The sequence below is a fragment of the Dipteris shenzhenensis genome, chromosome 32, assembly GCF_047967505.1.
Source record: "Dipteris shenzhenensis isolate YYH24624 ecotype China chromosome 32, Dip_SZ_1.0, whole genome shotgun sequence".
NCBI lineage: Eukaryota > Viridiplantae > Streptophyta > Polypodiopsida > Gleicheniales > Dipteridaceae > Dipteris > Dipteris shenzhenensis.
Genome location: NC_141627.1, coordinates 46,098,709 through 46,111,627, shown reverse-complemented (window position 1 = coordinate 46,111,627; position 12,919 = coordinate 46,098,709). Strand labels below are relative to the sequence as shown.

Below are 12,919 nucleotides of genomic sequence, written 5' to 3'. Positions count from 1 at the left end.
TGCATCATCATTGCAAAAGTGAAGCTTGCAAGTGTGAGAGAGAAAAGAAATAAGTTAAGAGAATATGTACTTCTCCCATGTAGTTTTAGAAAAAAGTTCCTCAAACTATGTCCCATGCTATATTGTACTTCACACACACACACACTTTTTTTTTGTGAAATCCATATTTGTTTATATTACAAGAAGCAATTCCCAAAGAGGGAACATGCCATTACAAATATCAAAAGATTTCAATATAAGACAAGTATATAGAGGAATCTATCTGGTGAGCACTGAGGTAGTCATAAAAAGACTGCTTAAGTGACATCTGGAAATAGGAAAACCTGGAAAAAGTGGAATCTCCAACGACTCTATGATTTCTGTCCTTCCATAGAATCCAAAGGCCCCAATATCGAACTCATGTGAAGAAAAGATGAAACTCCAGCCTCAGTGATAAATTCCAATATCCAAAAGAGCTTGCCAAAAGAACCAATAGTGAATCTGGCTTGGAGACGCTGCTATAAAAGAAGTAGAAGTCAGGAGTGATAGGGCAGCGCCAAAAGAGATTAGTACGCAGCAAGCGCCCTAGCCCACCTTTGCTCCAGCCCACTGAGGCTTGTATGAGTCTTTTGTTTTTGGTGCACTTTGTCCCATAGGCCCGCGAGGCCTCCCGCGGACGTTAATACATCTTTCTTTCTTTCTCTGCCATGTATGCAGTAGCCTTCTAGGGATGCAATCTCCCAAGGACAGCGTGGAGGAGACTTGAGCGGCTACAGGTGGTTATGGGGTCCAAGAATATTCGGAGTATCCTTTTTGATGCATATGTTGTACAGACAGTGTTATATGGGGTGGAAGTTTGGGGAGGAAGTATCTCAGCATCAAAATGGGATGATATTGAGAAGATGCAAAAATCATTCATCAGAAGGCACTTGGGAATCAAAATTACCACACCCTACTCAATCATGCTTCTAGAGACTGGCACCAAACCAATTGAAATAAGGGCATTGGAAAGAGTTTTCAAATACATCAAGAAGATCAAGGCCATGGACATACACAGACTACCAAGAAAGGCATGGGAAGCAAGTAGAAGACTTCAAAAAACAAATAAGAGTAAGATACTATCCTCAGGATGGTGGCTAGATATTCATGGCTGGTTCCAAAGGTGGGAAGTTGCCTCATATTTAGATAGCCCCTCAGACAAAATGGATGAGGAGGCAACATCCAGATGCAATCGAGGCCGCTTGCCATGTTTCAAGAGAGGGTATGTCACGACGGCGTGAGTTTTATACTTGCAAGCGGGCAAGACCTTGGAAAACTAAGTAGGCAGGACCATGGGATGTGGGTGTGCAATGTTCTCCCTAGGAATTAGTGCCTTGGGGGTAAATTTGGGATTTAGCCCCAAAAGGGGGCAAAGGACCTTTAGAAGTTCAAGTTGGCCACTCGTTTGGCTTTAAAAATACCCCACAAGAGAGGACATGGGGCAAATCATTGGTTTGGCTTTAAAATTGCCCCACTAGAGGGGGCAATGGGGGCAAATGAAGAGGGGGGATGCCACATGACATTTCCATGCCTTGGATGCAATTAGCAAGGTTGCTTGTGGAAGCACCTGAGAAAATCGTCGTGACAGGAAGTGGAAACAGAAGAAATCAACAGGCCCAATCACGTCCACGGGTGTACGGGTTGGCGTACGGGCTCTACAAATTGCTTGGTTGGTGCAGTTAGGGGATTTCGCTGCTGTACGGGCAGTTAGGTATGGCTGTGTACGGAGTAACCGTACGGCATTACAGGCGGGTCAGTTGTGCATGTACGAATGAATTAGCTGAGTAAGAGCTGGTACACTAGGGTACGACTTGCAAGCTAGCTGTACGGATGCAAGGCAGGCTAGTAAGCCTGGTGTACGATTACATGTACGGCTGACGTACAGTGTTGCAACCCTAGGTATGAAATTGTCTTGGGTTGTGTGCTTAGCCAAGTGGCTCTTGGTTGCACGAGTAACTACTTGTGTGGCAATATGAAGATGCTCTCCAAAAGGTTATGCGTTAGCTCGTGAATGAGCTTGGTTTGAGCTCCGGACACGTGCCTTGCATGCGCACACCTCCCACACATATAGTATGTATGTATGTATGTATGCATGTATACATATATATACATGTATGTGTGCACACGCGTGTTTTGTGTGTGTGTGTGTGTGTGTGTGTGCGTGTGTGTGTAATGTGTGTGTGTGTGTGTTGGGGGGAGGGGACGGGCGGGGGCAAGGGGGGGCATGGTCATTGGTGAGGAGCGTGGAGAGCAGGAGCCATGGTGAGCTGAGTTCTCTAACCCTTCATAGGTTGTCTACTCGAGCTGCATAAAGCCCTGGGAATGCCTCCCTCATCTGGGTACCCTTTGTGTCAAAGCTGGTTTGATCACACCCCCCCCCCCATTGCATCGATTCATGGCGAATTGCCTTCACGGGAGGCCTTTTCTTGTCGCGATACTTTCTTGAGCCCTCGGCCTCATCTACGAGCTCTCCCGGCATCTCTTTTGTCACCAATTCCTTTTCGAATTTGTTCAGCCCACTATGCATGTGTGTGTTGGGTCGTGTGCGTGTGTTTTATAGGCGCATTTTCTTCTACTTTTGCTCGCCCTTTAAGCCATGTCTGTTCTGTGCATTTCACCCTCTTTTTCCCTTTCTTTTAGTAAGCTCATAGTGTACTAGTCATTATGAGATAGTTTGTGCAATGTGTATGGATTGCTATCCTAGGCTCTGCACAATATTATATGCTATGTCAGTTTGTAATGCATGCTTCTATGTTGGTATATTCACATGTACTTCAATTATTGCATATCCTTGTAACATCCAGATGCAATCGAGGCCGCTTGCCATGTTTCAAGAGAGGATATGTCACGAGGGCGTGAGTTTTGTACTTGCAAGTGGGCAAGACCTTGGAAAACTAAGTAGGCAGGGCCATGGGATGTGGGTGTGCAATGTTCTCCCTAGGAATTAGTGCCTTGGGGGTAAATTTGGGATTTAGCCCCAAGAGGGGGCAAAGGACCTTTAGAAGTTCAAGTTGGCCACTGGTTTGGCTTTAAAAATACCCCACTAGAGGGGACATGGGGCAAATCATTGGTTTGGCTTTAAAATTGCCCCACTAGAGGGGGCAATGGGGGCAAATGAAGAGGGGGGATGCCACATGACATTTCCATGGAAGCACCTGAGAAAATTGTCGTGACAAGAAGTGAAAACAAAAGAAATCAACACGCCCAATCACGTCCACGAGTGTACGGATTGGCGTACGGGCTCTACAAATTGCTTGGTTGGTGCAGTTAGGGGATTTCGCTGCTGTACGGGTAGTTAGGTATGGCTGTGTACGGAGTAACCATACGGCATTACAGGCGGGTCAGTTGTGCATGTACGAATGAATTAGCTGAGTACGAGCTGGTACACTAGGGTACGACTTGCAAGCTAGCTGTGCGGATGCCAGGCAAGTTGGTAAGCCTGGTGTACGATTACATGTACGGCTGACGTATGGTGTTGCAACCCTAGGTACAAAATTGTCTTGGGTTGTGTGCTTAGCCAAGTGGCTCTTGGTTGTGGGCAAGACCTTGGAAAACTAAGTAGGCAGGGCCATGGGATGTGGGTGTGCAACTTTCTCCCTAGGAATTAGTGCCTTGGGGGTAAATTTGGGATTTAGCCCCGGGAGGCCTTTTCTTGTCGCGATACTTTCTTGAGCCCTTGATGTGTGTTGGGTCGTGTGCGTGTATTTTATGGGCGCATTTTCTTCTGCTTCTGCTCGCCCTTTAAGCCCTGACTGTTCTGTGCATTTCACCCTCTTTTTCCCTTTCTTTTACTTCCACTGTTTCCAGCTCATACCCTAATCTACCTGTTAGGGTTATCTGCGCCTCTTTAGTCTATACTCTAGGGGCAAATTTTGCCACATATCTACATCCACTGCTGTTTATACTTCCTGCTATCTATACGCCTTTCCCTGCTCCCTTATTTCCTGTTTTCCCAGCTCTCTAAATCCTACTCTTTATAAGCCAAATTCACCTCGTTGTTTATAGCTTGAGTGTGAGTTAGCTTTCTGACCTTCTTCTGTGTGAAAAAAACAGAATCTGAGTTTTTTATTATCTCAACATGGCTGATACTCGTCCATTAGACAAGACTTACAATAAGGACCACCTCTAAGAAGCGAAAGCATGTGGTAGGTCAGGATAACCCCCTTCATGCCTCCCATGAGGCAAAGCTAGTCTTCAATGCGATGCACGAGGGTTTTGAGGATACTAGGAAAGACAGAACAGATCCTGTCCCCACTGTGGGAATCATGGTTGATGTTGATGACATGGTGGATCCGGTCCGAGAATATGCCAAGAATGCTATAATTATTTCCTTCCCAAGTCGTATGCTCGTTGCAGCAGATGTAGAGAACTAGCTGACCAATACAATTGGGGGCTGCTTTGCCCAAAAGGTCCACCATGCAGCAAAAGGTTTTTTTGAAGTTATTATGACTGATGAGCACCATAAGCCGATGCTATTGGAGCACTTCCCTCTTTATTATATGCAGCAAATGGTGCAGGCTTTTCCCTGGTCTCCTGCACAAGATCACTCGGCTTTGATTAGGCATCGTTGTTTGGGTTGGGTGGAGGTTGTCGACTTTCCTCAATGCTTGGTGAAACTCTTGCCGAGAATTGCAGCTTCTCTGGACAAGGTGGTGTGTCCCCCCAAGCCAAATGGAAATTCTAACAGGTTTTGCATTTTATGGGACACGGATGTCCCTACCCCAGAGTCATACTCTATCACGGTTAATAATGTTGCTATGGGAGTGCTTTTTATAAGTTGAAATGGGGTATCTTTGCTGGAGCTTGCTTCAAATGCCGGCACATGGCCTCACAATGCCCTTTGGTCTTGCATAAAATGCCTCTGGATGCAATGCCTACCCCAATACAGAACTCTTGCCGAGAATTGCAGCTTCTCTGGAGAAGGTGGTGTGTCCCCCCAAGCCAAATGGAAATTCTAAGAGGTTTTGCATTTTATGGGACACAGATGTCCCTACACCAGAGTCATACTCTATCACGGTTAATAATGTTGCTATGGGGAGTGCTTTTTATAATGGGGTATCTTTGCTACAGCTTGCTTCGAATGCCGCCACATGGCCTCACAATGCCCTTTGGTCTTGCATAAAATGCCTCCGGATGCAATGCCTGCCCCAATATAGAACAAGGATGCTCCAAGGCCTAAAAATAAAAGTAATAAACCAGCTATTGCAGTATAGGATAAAGCAAAGGCCAAGGTCCTTCCTACTGCTAATGGTGCTGTCTCGATGTCTTCTGCAACTCAGCCTATTGCAAAAAAAGAGAATGCAAGTGACGGTTGGCAAACTCTGAGAAAATACTCTCGGCTAGGAGAGCCCCTCCACCTCGGATATGGACTGGTGCATCCTCCAATGGATATACCCCTGCATAAACTTCAGGAATGGGTCCTACTTGGGCTGCAGTTACTCCCAGTCGCACTCTTTTTCCAGAAGATGAAGCTGCCTTTTGAATGGCCAGACATCAGGCTGTGATTCCACATCATGATCGGATCCCTGATCCTGAGATGGACATGCAGTCCTGATTTTTGCCTTTTTTGTGTGACATAACCTGTACATAGCTATAAATATGTTGGCACCAATAAAGTGATTGACTTTCAATGTGCAAGGTTTATGTGATGCACAGAAATGGAAACTTGTGTGGACCTATATAAATCAATTGCAGCCAGACATAGTAGCTCTTGTACCAGCATAGTAACTCTACGAGAGCATAAAGCCAAGAGCCCAAGAAAGGGCGCCAGTTTCAATGTGATAAAGACTGGACTACATAAAGAGAAGCCCAATGCGAGAGAGGCATGTAATGGAGAGAGAGAGAGAGAGAGAGAGAGAGAGAAATAAAGTTTATTAAAGTCTATGAAAGACCGATGGATCTATGAGACTCACGGAAACCTAATACAATGAGCAGAAAGGGTAGAGCTACTAAATGAGCATCATCACCCGTGCTGAAAGCTAAGTCCTAGGAAGTACATATTCATATCATCATCATCAGTGATGTGATGTGAGGGGAAACCAACATGATCCTCATCATCCGACCAGGGTAAAGCACAATGAGGGTGTCATGGGAGACTCGGGTATAGGCTAGGCTGTGCTGAGACGTAACCAGTAATGGAGCGCTGGCTACTATCTGTAGGTGCTGTCTGTCTCGATCGCCTGATGCTGGCTCTGCTCCAGACAAGGGCTACTGTGACCACCGCGGGACATGTGAAGCACAAAGCCCAAATCTAGGTAGTGCATATCCAAGTTATTAACCCCACTAGTGAGCTGGGGTCTTGAGAACAGCAGCCAACTGCCCCTTTGGATTGGTCAAGTTTGCTGATCTGTATGTCTTCTCAAGTTTCATAATAGAAGGTTCTTTTCTTTGGGGGGGGGGAGTTGTTAACCCCATTGTACAAATAAACTACCACCTAAGCCTAGCTTCCTCCTCCAATACACACATTATGATGAGCCCCTTCCATTACAAGTATGGAGAACCCTTAAAGGGTTAACATTCGCAGGTCTAATGAAAGCTTACAAGAGGCCCAATAACCTCCTTTCTTGCTCCATTCTGAGAACTACACTATCTTGAGGTCTTCAAATAAAGTTCTCCATACTGCACACTGGCAAAGTCAGCAGTCATTTGGACAAGTAACTAGTGCATTCCACTAAGCAAAGCATGCAAGCATGTAACCATTGTGCAGGAATCGAGTAACAACTGCATTTCCCAAGAAGTCTGCAGTCTGTATCTCTGGAAATGCATCATGTAGGAGAGACCTGTACTGATCAGCCACGCATAACTAACTGAATGTAGGAAGACGCTCTCTCTGTAATATTTAGAGATGTATCAAATGAACGACGGTAGTAAATAAAGATGAGTGCCTCGCATTTCCTTTAAAAAACACAAACGATAACTACTTGCTACCAAACAAGCCGCTACTCGCATTCCGTCTTTCTTGTGGTGGGCCAAAATGCTTCCGCGATTCGGAAAGCGTTTTCACGAATCTCTAAGTTTCTCCAACCTTATTCAATCGTGCATCCACAAACCTCTAGATCCCTCTAACGCTCCATACCCCGGACAAGAAGCGACGTTATTGAGGAAAGGACAAACCCGGGTAGAAGGCGGGCTGCAGCCATGGGCGAGCTCGCAGGAGGAGGGCGCAGGCGCGCATGGCAGGCATTTTCCTGGAAGACAAAGGGTGCTTTGCAGGTTTATCAAGGGCTTAGAAAAAAAACTCGTCCAATTTCAGGTGCGTTTGTGCCATTCGCAGAGCAGTTTTGAATTAGAGTGGCCTCGGTTTATGAGAATTTCAAGTGTTTGATGAGTGCCACATGAGGACTCCACTACAATGTAACAAAGGTTGCTATGTTTGGCCTCTGTAAGTTTGAAAAAAGGTTTCTTTGTTTAGCCTAGGAGCCACAGTGTAAATCTAACTATACCCCATGACTAACCCTTAGAGTCACATGAGTGTGGCATGGATCGTAGTGTAAGTTTCGAAATGCAAAAAAGGTTGCTGAATTTAGCCCAAAGCAGATAAAAGAGTTTGGTTCCTTTATGACATTTCAAAGTGGTTTGCTTTGCATCTAACTTGATGTGGTATTAAAAAGCTATACCTCAAGCTTCTCTTCATGGATAACTCAAAATGTAAAAATATGATAGGTAACTTTTCTTTCTTAAAATTCTCACCATCTTTAAAGTGATCATCGTCTTGAAAGTGAGTGTGTAACACTTTAGTTTGATTTATGATAGGCCTTACAGCTCAATAAGACCCTGGAATTATTTCATGCCAAAATAAACCAAGTCCCTTTCTTTTGGGGGGGAGTGGTAGCTCTCTTATGATATGCAATATGTGACTCGAGGGTGAGATTTTACATAGAAGGATACTTATGCAACAAATAGGTCCCCGGAATTGAAAAGAATTCAAAAAGTATTAATTAGTGGAGAAATGAGGAGGGGATGCGTGGAAAGGCAAGGGGAGGGATAAAGAGATTACTATGGAAGTCCCTCTATTTATGAGTGGAGGGACCCCTTCCCTCTTATCATACCCATACTCTACTTCTTTCACAACATCTTTATTTAGCTAGTGGTAAGGCCTTTAGAGTACAAAGTGGATGTCCTGAATTTAAGTCCCCCTTTTCCATAGAGTTTTGAAGCTAGCCTATCAAAGTTTAGCTGGAGGATGATTATAGACTTTTCCTCTAGTGACTCAAGCCAAAGGCAGAAGGGGACATAACGCTTGCCAATACACAGTTTCCAAGCAGAGATTAATCCCACAGATCTCCTATTTGCAGTGGAAAGTCTAAAAAAAGCCTGACCACCAGGACCCCACCCTTGATCCCTACCCTTGCTCGATAAATCAATTGGCTATCTCAACCCATGATAAGGTGCTAGAAAACACCCAAGTTAGCCACTTCCCTATATGAGATGTATTCTTTGACTGAATGTTAGGGACCCTAAGACCCCCTATCAACTTAGGAACTTTAAGAGAATCGCAAGGGACATCATGCATCTTACCTTCCTCCCCTTCTTCTGTCCAAAGAAAGGCCCTCATGAGCTTCTCAATTTCAAGCCAATGACTTCTTCAAAAGTTCCACATAGTCACCACATATGTGGTAGAAGCAAAAAGAATTGCTTAATTATCTGCACCCAAGCATTCCAGCCAAGATTCAAACCATACCAAACAACTACAAAATTTAGCCTTGATCCCTTTGAACCAATCGAATCTTTGCCAAACTTTGGCCCCCATCCAAGGGGTACACCCAAATACTAGATCACCTCACAACGTTGAATTTATTGAACCTCCAAAGAAGTAGCCCATTCTGGTGTAAAACCAAACCAATTCTTAAGGAAAAACTTATCTGCCAGCTACATACTGAGCCCAAGGCTAGGCAAAATCAATTCAATATTCCCATCAAGTCATCGACAGATAACTAGGAGCAGCTTGACGACAGAGCCACTCCCTTTAGCCGACCATCTACCAAAGCTACCTTCAACATGCACATTGATGGAACTGTGTAGCTTGCAAATAAAAGCAGAGCTATAAGGAAGCCTTGTCAAATTGAGTGGTGCAGGTCCAAATGGCCCACCACACCTCCATTTAGGCACAAGATAGCAAAAACATTCATAAACAAGGATGAAACCATTCTTACAAACCAACCCCTAGCCAATCAAGCACTATAAGGATATAGTCCTAGCGCACCCGATCGCAGGCCTTACCCAAAACAAGGATGAAACCATTCTTACAAACTAACCCCTAGCCAATCAAACACTATAAGGATATAACCCGATCATAGGCCTTATCCAAATCAAGACCAAATAGCATACATTTCTAGCTAGTAGCACAAGCAAAATCAAGAGCTACAGAGACATTAAAGATATTTTTAAAAATATCCCACACTTTTATAAAGCAACATTGTTCCCTATCCACCACCTAGGTGCATACCTCCCCAATTTTCATGGCCATTGCCTTAGCCATAAATTTATACAATGTATTTAACATGGAGAGTCTCCAATCTCCCACTTGTAGATTACTCTAGCGTTTCAAAAAAAGCTTCACAAGTTAGAATTAACATCTTGGGGCAAACCCCCTTAAAAAATGAAAGTTTTAATCATCTCTACATCCCCACCCTTAACGTCCCAAAAGGCAATCCTTGAAACTAAGAGAATATGGACAAGGAGAGCAATCTTTCTTCGTGATCTTAAGAGCGTCCCATTATTCATCAACCCAAAAAGGGTTTGCTAGTGCTGTATGTTGAGAATTAAAGACTCTAGCCTGCAGGCCGTCCATCACATCTCTTAGAGCATCTTGCCATTCACCATTGTATTCTGCATGCATACCAACCAACCCACTCAAATGAGCTCAAAAGACCTTGGCAATGTGCCAAATTTAGCTTTTATGTTTTCTTGGGGGACCAAAAAATGATCAATTATTTCCCTTTGATGCTTGCACTTAACAGCCTAGAAAAAAACTTTAAAGGGCAATCTCATGACTCAAACCACAACTATCTATTACAGATTCTAGCCAACTCCCTCTCTCTCTCTCTCTCTCTCTCTCTCTCTCTCTCTCTCTCTCTCTCTCTCTCTCTCTCTCTCTCTCTCTCTCTCTCTCTCTCTCTAACTTGGATCCATTCTTCCAACTCCATCAAAATGGTGGAAACAAAGGGATCGTTGGGTAGCAGCTCTTAGTGACACCTTGATAGCCACCAAATCATCCAACCCAGTTTGATTGGCTTTATCCCGCCTCTCCCAAACCTTGTCTTCTTGCATGATTGCTCGTATCGAAGCATCCCACCTTAAACAAGGGTCATCAAATTTAGACTTGACTTGCTACCATGTTACTCTAATAAGCCTACAAAACTTTTCAAATGATAGATACTTCTTATTAAACTCAAAGGGTATATCCAGGCATTCACCTATAGCAGAGGGGGATGCTGAAGTTCCACACAAGTGAGAGGTGATCTGATAAGCAAGAATGAGTCACATGTTCCCCAGACAGGGGTGCACACATAGCGTTCATCAAAAGAGTACATTCTATCTTACCTACCAGCCCTGAAATCCTCCCCCTTACAATGATTACTCTAGGAGAACGCCCCCTGACTTGAATGGTCAAACTCTAAGCAATCAACCAGTCCACAATGTAGACATAGTTCTTCGCAAGCTTTTCAACTCCTAGCCTGAAATTGACTTGCCTGAGTGGAATGGTTATCACCTATCTCAGTGAGATTCCAATCAACCCCTAATGACCAATGACTCCTCAACATCTTGGACTTTAGGGGCTTCCCACACTCTCTCTCTCTCACTTGACAAATTTGGCGCATAGATGTTGAGGACTCTAAACACAAAGCCATCAGTAGTAGACATAGGCGCAACAATATACCACCCCTCACTTTCTTGGAACATTTCTTTGGCAAAATGAATGAACCCTTATGTGTAGACCGGTGACTCACTTGTCGTGGGGATCTTGGAATAATTCCATCAAAGTCTCCACTCCCAAACAATTGCTTGTGGGAGCTTCATATGCATGACCCTCACACTTGTGTCACCCAAGCATCTATCGGATTGTGTTCAAGTGATTCCAAAGTGAAGAGAGAGGGAGGGAAGAAGAGAAGGAGAATGAGAGAGGGAAATGGGGTGAGAAGAGGGAAGGGGGGAAAGTGGCAATCACATCGCAATCACGACAATGGAAACAAGAAGACTCAAGTGCAAGTGAATGTAGAGAAAGAGGGAGAGCTTCCATTCCCAATGTTGCAAGTACACAATGAAGACCAAAGTCAATCTTTTGGCCTTCAATACATTCCACCACTTGAAGGGAAGGCTAACCCTTGTAGCTCTCTTACTCTCGTATTAGAAACACTTGGGCCCATACGGCTCCAAGGCAGATAACATATTCTAAGTCTCGCACCCTCTCCTACTTCTCTATAACACATGAACTATCAACTATTGCGATTAACATGCCCCCCTTCATGTTCACAATCCATCCCTCGATTATGTGCGGTGCATAATGTCAGACTTCAGGGTGTTGTTCATGAGTTTGTACTAAAACAAATGTCCTATGGGAGATTCGACAAAACGGGTGGAGCGGCTTCCAAAAATGTGTCTTGAACATGTCTTCAAAGGTCTGAATATGATGACCATGAAGATTGCAAACACGTATGTACAATCTCATAACTTGAGAGGGAATAAGGGCCCATCATTTAAGTCAAAAATAATTTCCACCTAGACCCGTTGATGGTTCTCTTTTGTTGGTGGATCCAGTGTCGGAATGTCCCGAAGCTTGAAAAAGTGCATTGTAGTAGCGATGATTGCAAGATTTGAAACCAAGGCGAAGATGATGTTAAACTCCTTTGTTTGAGCTACCAATGCATAGGATGACCCAACTTCTAGAAAATCAAACTTTGGGAAGTTATAGGCAATATTGGGATCAATGGCCTTCATTTGTTCAAATTTTGGCTAGCTCCAATGGCATTGTAGAGTCATATATGTGGGATCAATGCACTCTGCGTTCAAGGCCCGTGAAACGGTAAGTATGCCAAAATGCCTCATGCTTTAAGAATGGGTTGGAGGCCTATATATACATTGATTTTGGATACCATAGGCCTATCATAGCCACCCCTTGTGGATCTCTTATTCTCACGCTACCATTTTTTGAAGCTCCTTTGTATTAACTATGTGATAGTATACCTCCATTATGTCCTTGCAGATGAGGAGAAAGCTTTGAAGCTTTCCTTTCCACTTATTAACATCACTAACATCCTCAACCTTCCAAAAAGATGTGATTGCCATATCAGGTGTCGTGGTTGGGAGTTGTATCTTGGGGTTGGTCCTCTTCTTGCCCTTCTATGCCCGAGAAGAGTATGGGCTTGATAAATTTTTACCACGTAGTTGTGCCCATGTCTTGGGGACCCCCGTGATTGAGCGATTGCTCCTGCATTTTTGTGGTGGTGTGTTGTGAGGTGGATGGTTGTAACGTGTTGGCCCGTGCAAGTGATGGTGGAATTGGGGTTAGTGCTAGGTGAGAAGTCAGGTTGTGAGGGCGGTGGTGCCTGTGATGTTGAGCTAAACAAGGTCCAAGCCATATCCATATCGTCTTCATGGACGTTAGTGGGGTAGGCTACATACGAATCATCGAACTAGCTTATGCCAATTTGAATCATTTTTCGGAGGGCTTCTAGCATATTATTGTATAGGACTATAAATGCTGTAGGAGGATACCTTTTGCTGTTAATGCAAAAAAGGCAATTGAAAATAAATTCGGCATCGCTCCGACCATACGCTAGTTGTGTGTTTACCTCCTTTTTAGAGGTAGATTCTTGTGGCACTATTGCGGTTTAAGTTGTGAATGACATTACAGGTTGCTTGGTATCAATAGAAGACTTACAAGGGGGCAGTGTTGTTATAG

The 12,919-nt window shown here is 44.2% G+C and overlaps 1 protein-coding gene across 2 annotated transcripts in view; it reads right to left on the bottom strand.

The window, feature by feature from the left end:
• The window catches only part of LOC147880862 (pentatricopeptide repeat-containing protein At4g35850, mitochondrial-like), a 103,726-nt gene extending 96,213 nt beyond the window's left edge, over positions 1–7,513 (bottom strand). For both annotated transcript variants that reach the window (XM_087370981.1, XM_087370980.1), the window contains exon 1: positions 7,132–7,513. Coding sequence is in view for 1 of the 2 variants with exons in the window: in XM_087370980.1 (XP_087227106.1) it covers positions 7,132–7,201 (70 nt within the window). In the remaining variant the exon portion in view is untranslated. The remainder of the gene's footprint in view (positions 1–7,131) is intronic.
• Between the last annotated feature and the right edge of the window lie 5,406 nt (positions 7,514–12,919).